The sequence below is a fragment of the Lactuca sativa genome, chromosome 5, assembly GCF_002870075.4.
Source record: "Lactuca sativa cultivar Salinas chromosome 5, Lsat_Salinas_v11, whole genome shotgun sequence".
Classification (NCBI taxonomy): Eukaryota; Viridiplantae; Streptophyta; class Magnoliopsida; order Asterales; family Asteraceae; genus Lactuca; species Lactuca sativa.
The window spans coordinates 154,076,683-154,084,562 of record NC_056627.2 but is presented as its reverse complement, the minus strand read 5'-3'; the positions used below and the strand labels follow the sequence as shown (position 1 = coordinate 154,084,562).

The 7,880-nt window shown below is 32.1% G+C and overlaps 1 protein-coding gene across 1 annotated transcript; it reads left to right on the top strand.

Annotated features, from left to right (window-relative positions):
- Nucleotides 1–1,738: 1,738 nt before the first annotated feature.
- On the top strand, nt 1,739–6,307 carry LOC111890465 (uncharacterized). The gene is made up of 8 exons (XM_023886584.2): nt 1,739–1,880; nt 1,971–2,041; nt 2,126–2,207; nt 3,237–3,394; nt 3,465–3,537; nt 3,677–3,871; nt 4,093–4,186; nt 5,414–6,307. Exons 2-8 carry the CDS (start codon nt 2,010–2,012, stop codon nt 6,124–6,126), a joined length of 1,347 nt encoding a protein of 448 aa, XP_023742352.1. The 5' UTR covers nt 1,739–1,880; nt 1,971–2,009; the 3' UTR covers nt 6,127–6,307.
- Nucleotides 6,308–7,880: the final 1,573 nt, after the last annotated feature.

Here is a 7,880-nt window from a genome sequence, read left to right as displayed (position 1 = left end):
TAAATCTTTACCTTTTCACATCTTTGTGCATATTTTCTTTACATTTTCAAAAAGATCCATATCTTTAAAATTTTCATAAATCCAGCGTACATATTATTTGTACTTCAAATCCCAATGGCAGTTCAAAAAAAAAAAAAAACATAATAATAAATAAATAACTTAAAATCAGAATTTGCAAATTATTTGTATTTTAACTCCAAATTATTAAACTTTTGCTACACATTTAACTTTTCAAAAAACTTAGACAAAACTGTAAAAATATCACTATGGTATGTAGTTTTAGTCCAAACCTTAATTTTTTTTGGTTGGTGGTCTTGTTAACCATGTTTGTGTATATTGATCATTTGGAAAATTGAAAATACTAAAATACACTTTCTATAAAATTATTATTATTTTTTTTAAATTAATTTAAAGTTTTATTAATTAAAAAAGTTGAGGGCCTCTCTCTCTCTCTCTCTCTCTCTCTCTCTCTCTCTCTCTCTCTCTCTCTCTCTCTCTCTCTCTCTCTCTCTCTCTCTCTCTCATAAACACAAAAACCAAAAATAATCACCCATCCTCATTTTCTTATTCAAAATCCTCCATCTATAACTTCTTCATCATCACCAACACGACAACATCACCACACCACAAGCACCGGTCGTCGTCAGGTTCGTCAAAAGAATTTGGTGTTGCGATGAGTAAATTTTTTGCATCTCAAACGAAATACAAAATCCTTTCTGTATTCAAAAAATTTACTCATCGCAACACCAAATTCTTTTGACGAACCTGACGACGACCGGTGCTTGTGGTGTGGTGATGTTGTCGTGTTGGTGATGATGAAAAAGTTATAGGTGGAGGATTTTTAATAGGAAAATGAGGATGGGTAATTATTTTTGGGTTTTGTGTTTGAGAGAGAGAGAGAGAGAGAGAGAGAGAGAGAGAGAGAGAGAGAGAGAGAGAGAGAGAGAGAGAGAGAGAGAGAGAGAGAGAGAGAGAGATGCCATGTTTTTATTTTTGTTCAATTACTAAAATGAATAAATAAAAAAGTTTATTTAAAAAAAAATGAGAAATAAATAAATCAATGATATTATAGACATTTCAATATATCGAATGTTCAAAACCATAACCAAAATTGTTCAAAGATGTCCAAAAATAGGGAAAATGATTTACAAGCCCAACGAAGTTTTCAAACTATTCAAAAAAACCCCAATCATGTTTTGTTTGTCAAAAAAAACCCAACGAACTTAACATTTTGTCTAAAAAGTCCAACTAAGTTACACTTTCCTGAAAGTCAAATAAAAGAAATAGATGACGTGACTTATTACCGTATCGGGAAAATGACTTGTTAGACCAACAAAGTTTCCAAAACATTTAAAAAACTCAAATCATGTTTTGACTGTTAAAAAAAACCCCAATGAACTTAAACAAAACAAAATTGTGATTTTTTGAACGGTTTGGAATTTTGTTGGACTTTTTAGACAAAAAGTTAAGTTCGTTAAGATTTTTTAAACATACAAAACATAATTAAGATTTTTTGAATGATTTGAAAACTTTGTCGGTCTTTTAATTATTTTGCCCCAAAAATATTGTGATTTGGACTGTTTTGTAAAAAAAAAAAAAACTTATCACTTATCATGCCTATACAATTTACCGAGAAGATATGGTAGGTCTGATAGGGTCTACCTACTAACTACTCATTGACTGGTCCAACATATACCGATAAACTAATATTTAAATATTAAAAGTCTTATATACCTGACTCTCTTCTTCTTCTTTTATAGACATATTTAGTAAAACAAAGAGTAAATTAACTAGATTTCTATCCTAAACAGCAAAGATCGGAGGAACAACACTCAGCGCCGTCGCTCTGACGATTGTCCCAGAAACATCTTTAATATCACGTAAGTTCATTTGTTTTTGTTATTAAAGAAACTAACTGAATCTTGTAATGTTAGTAGATGATTAATTAAAAGCAATTTAAATTATTTCAGGGTTTTCATAAATGTTCGCATAAGCTATATCTAATTATCATGGCATCTATTGTCGGATCTATCTTGAAAAGGTATGATGATTAATTTTGCGTAATTTGGTCTAAGTTTTTAACCTATTTGATCAAACTCTTGTTTACTAAATGGTTATGTGACAGTGGACCCTATGCTAATGTGGAGGCTAAGCTGAGGCGTTTCTTGGTTGAATTAGGGAATGCGGATAAAATACTTGGAATCCAGGTATTACCAAGGTCCTATACTTATATAAGTAATTGATGTTTCAATCTTTGGTGTGCAAAAGACTTTAATGCCCTCTTTATCTTATTTGCACAAAATAAATCTAGAAGTCCTATTTAGTCATGTCCCCTATATAATACTTGTGGACTTATGCCAACCGGAAACAAAATGCAATTTTTTGATGGATGGGACATGGAATCTCTCTTGTGCTTTGGTTGTGCAAAAGACAATCATGCCCTCTATTATCATTATTGAAAATAACCTTATAAACCCTTTCTAGTAGTCTAGTTCTGCATTTTCAATTTCAATTTTTTGATGGATGGTTTGCATACTCCATGTCAACCAAGTTGACTTTGAGGTGGGGAATATGTTCATCATCCTAAAAATATTGAAATTTTTTGTGATATGTATAGACTTTCAATCTCTCATTTATGTAAAAGACGTTAATGCCCTCTGTATCCTCATCATCGAAACTAACCATAGAATGCTTGTCCAGTGTCGTCAAGTTATGCCCCCTCTAGCAAACACACGAAGGGCGTGTTTGACAAAACTAATTGGAAACTGTAACTTTTATTTGTTATATAAGTGTTTAGAAAAAATAGATGAAAACTTTGTGTCAAATTACAAAAAAAGAACAATTGTTTAAAAATGATAAATATCTAAATATATTTTTAAGGGCTATTTTGGACATTGATTTAAAAAGCTCAACAGCTTTTTCTTAAATTTTAGATTTGGTGCGTTTTGTTTAAACTGAAAGATAAATGCTCGTACTCTCAGACAAACCATTTTGTTTAAATAGAGTTTTTTTTTGCTAAAAGCTAAAAGCTAGAAACTTCCAAATGCACGCTGCCAAACACGCCCCTAATAGTTCATGCCAGTGACACAAACTTTCACTGAGTCAATATCAAAAATTATCTAGCAACTTGATCAATTAGTGTTTATTTTATCTCTCAATTATAACAAAAAATGTATGCATAAATTATACGTTTTGTGATTGTATTTTACGCAAACTTTGATTATTATGTTTCTTAGGTTTGTGCATACAAAGATGGGAAAGTGATCATTGATACTGCAGCTGGAGTCATGGGAAAAGATGACCCTCGTCCAGTTCAACCCGATACCTTGTTTCCCGTTTTCTCTACAACTAAGGGTGTCACAGCAGGAATAATACACTGGCTGGCTGATAAAGGGTATATTAGTCAATTTCATATTTTTAACACCCATGAAAGGAAATAATAATATGATAGTTTTTAATCACAGGAAACTGAAGCTTGACGAAAATGTTGCCAACATTTGGCCTGAGTTTGGTACTAATGGAAAAGATCAGATAAAGGTTCTCCTGATCATCCCAACTCTTTTTTTCCCCTTATTCTTAATGTTATTTATATAATCTGATTCCACTTGAACAAACATTAGTAGGGAGTAGGGACAATTTCTTTATTTTTGTATATATTTTTTTATAATGTATGCAGGTTAATCATATACTTAATCATACATCTGGTTTGCACAATGCTCTTGCTGGCATTTCTGAAAACGATCCAGGGTTATTTTGTGATTGGGATGAGTGTTTAAAACGTATTGCAATGGTGGCACCAGAGACTGAACCTGGTTGTCAACAATTATATCATTATTTTTCGTATGGATGGTTATGTGGTGGGATCATTGAGGTAACATTTACATGCATCTTCTATTTTAGGACTCTTTTTAATGATATATGAGGAGAGTATTCATGTCTTTTGCACTGACAAGAAACTAGACCCGAGTCTGTGTCCCATAGTCCCACTTTGTTCGGCCTTTTTTGTGGTGTCATGTTCTACTTGACTTGAAGATGCTTTTTTTTTTTTTTTAATAATTATTTTCATTGATGTATATGTTCTTGAATGTGCAGCATGTAACTGGGAAAAAGTTTCAGGATGTTCTTGAGGAAGCTTTTGTGCGCCCCCTTAATGTGGAGGGAGAGCTTTATATAGGGATTCCTCATGGTGAGATTCACCGAAAATTCACGGAATAAGAAAGATTTGTATTGTTTATTCATCTGTTTAACCACCTAACTATTTTTTATATGTACGGATTAAAGATTAAACATTATAACAGTTTTTGGCCATTTTAAAACTCATTTTCCTCGGTACCGTATTTTGAAAAATACATTAAAATACAGAAATATACATTGTGCTTTCACTATTTTATTAATTTAACCACTAAAATACTTTTTTTTAATGATTTTTAAGGGGTTTCACTGTTTTCACTATTTTATCTTTTAAAATTTATTACAAATTTGGTCTGAATTTAAAATTTTGTTACAAATTCACCCTGAATTTAGTTTTCTTTTTTTACAAATTTATTTTTATACAACTTTTTTTCGACTTTTATAATGATTTATAAGATTTTTTTCTTTTAACATTTTTCGAACTTTAAAAAAAGTTCTTTTAGAATATTTTCTTATTTTTTTCTCTATATATATATTTTTTATTATTTCTTTGATTTTTAATAACTTTTGTTATTTCATCAAATCAAAGTGTTGCAAAATCAATGAGAAAATTTGTTTGCTAATGTATATGAGGCAATACAAAAGCTGGATAAAAGTTAAAAAAATATTGTAAAAGTATTTTTTTAAAAATGTTGGAAAAATGTTAAGAAAAAAATCTTATAAACTATTATAAAAAAAGTTGTAAAAAAATTAAATTTGGGTCAAATTTGTAACAAAATTTTAAATTCGGACAAAATTTCTAATAAAATTAAAATCTTTGCCAAAAGCGTCAAATTATAAAGAGGGTGACCAATTCAACCTGAGATATGTAACTATAACCATTCAAAAAACATGAGTTGGTTATCTTTTTAAAATATAAAATCGACTATTTGACAACTTCAAGACATAGATTTAGTTTCCAAAAATCGGTAATAACCATTTGTTAAATAATAGTTCAGTGGTAAAATTTATAAAATTGTGAAACTAGGTTATTGTGTTTTTCTGTATATTGTCATGATATATATATATATATATATATATATATATATATATATATATATATATATATATATATATATATATATATATATATATATATATATATATATATATATATATATATATATATATATATATATATGGGCAAATGGATTTTTAAACCGTCAAAAAGGTATATAATGGTTTAATCGCTATAGAAAATAGTACGTTTCATAATCAAAATTTCGTTTTTATGCGAATCCAGGTGTGGAATCTCGTCTGGCAACTCTTACATACGATACAACTGAATTCAATACGTTTGCCTCTCTAGCAGCAAACACCGAGTTCAGGACTGCATCCGCCACGCCTTCCTCACTCACTGTGGAATTGCTTGAAGATCTTATTCCCTTATCCAACACCCTTGATGTCCGCCGTGCCATACTACCTGCCGCCAACGGCCACTTCTCGGCCCGTGCATTGGCCCGCTACTATGCCACCCTCATGGACGGCGGCATCACCCCTCCCCGCCACTCCTCATCCGCTCTCCCACCACTCGGAAGCCACCCTCACCACCCCACATCCCCATCCAATAACCAAAAAGACGAAACCAAAAACGCAAGTGATGAAATCAATACTAAAATCTTTAGCACACCAAAATCAAAACTTCATGATGCGTTCTTGGGTAGCGGAGATTATAAGGATTTAATCTTGCCAAATGAGAAATTTGGGCTTGGGTTTGGGAGGGTTAAGACGACCGGTGGTTTGGTGATTGGATTTGGTCATGCAGGCTTAGGTGGTTCGACGGGATATTGTGACATAAACAACGGGTTTTCTATTGCTGTGACTGTAAACAAGATGTCTTTCATGAATTTACCCACCTCGGAGATTATTCGATTTGTTTGCTCAGAACTTGATCTTCCTGTACCTGAAGATCATGCGGGATCTTTTGAAGTGATCGAGAAATCGGTGATCAATTAAAGGGGGTTTGATCAAAATATGCTCATACTTACATAAACAGTATTTGAGGGAAACTTTATTGTACTTGTTTTCTATATATAGCACATTTGAGTTGAAACAGTTGATGGAAGTTTACATTTATTGTGTAAAGTGACCTTCTATTCACTCATTTGTTTATTAATGTTAGTATTGTTGTGATAAATATGATTGCAATGTGGAAAAACTTAATGCTCCTGATAAAAACGATTTCAACAGATACTTTGAATAAATGTTGTTATCGTTGTTGTTGATTACAAAGTTATGATTATGATTCATATTTTAAGCAGGTCATCATCCCAACGGATAATATTGTCTAGGATAGAAATCACGTTTGTTGTATTGTAATTTACTTTTATTTATCGTCGATGGACAATAGGCTTCTGTCTCTTTCTTGTATTGATTGTGAAGGATGGATTTTATTGTTGTAATTTCAAGTTTACAAAATAAAAATTTAGAATCGCCTATTAATTAGAATTTCGCAAACTAAGAAAGCTTACAAAATAAATGGAGAAATCAAATATATTAAGTTACCTCGTGAGAGTCCATCTTTCCCATCTTTCAGAGTGGCCTAATAATTTAAATTTCGCAAATTAACTAGCAGCCTATTGTTGTTTCGTGTTGACATTGGGTATCTAAACTCACAAACTATCACCGTACCGTCATCAACCCCTCAAACATAATTGACAGTTGACTCATTTGCCTATCGTCGTTTTGTCAACAACTACTATGGGTATCTCGACTCACAGTTTCCGTCATCAACCCCTCATGAAACATAATTGCACCATATAATCAAGCAATTAACATATATACAAAAGACTAATCTAATCTACTTGTATAAACATACACTAAGAGTACCTACATCCTATCATACAAATGATATGTACAATCATACGAAGTATAACGAGAACAAATATCCGATAACCGAAGAGCTGAAAAATCACAAACATACTTGATTCCTCGTAAGAATCGGTGTCACGAACCACCTAAATAACAATCAAAGGTCAAACTCGGTCGATAACCCAATCCTTCCAAGTTAGACTAAAAGTCAAAGTAGTAAAAAAGATAACGATCAAAATCTACCGGGAAATGTGGCCAGATGAGACACTCTGCGCCCCACAACATGAAAAAAAATAGTCATGAAAGGTTTCTAGAGGCATGCCACCCTATATGGCTTAACGACCTCTTTTTCTAAAGCTCTTAATCCCTTTGGGCAAGAGCAAAAATGTCCAAATCTGAATCTCAAAAGGATCTTAACGGATAAAGTTTCCAGATCCATGGCTTAATCAATCCAAAACTCTAACCCTAACTCAAAATGTGACCATTAAGATAAAAATCCCATGCATGGCTCAAAAAGAATGCATGAACCCTCATTTTTCTACCATAAAAATTTCCAAAAGTCATTCTAATTCAAGAATGATGTTTTTGATTTTTTCCAAAAAAATCATAAAAGAGACCAATATCTCACCCACAGTTTAGATATATGGAAAGAAAGCATATATGTAGAGACTTTAAACTTACAATGGTCCAGAAATGTGTTGAAATGGTTGGATTTACTTTAGATCTAAACTCTCTTGAACCAAAATTGGCTTCCTTCACCTTAGCTACACAATCAAATCACAAAAGCTCAAGAACACAAGAAATGGAGGCTAGGGTTTCGAGAGATTCAGTTTTGGAGAATGGGGGCTTCTAAATGATGTAATACTATAAGTGAATGCCCTTAAATAGAGTCCAAGGCA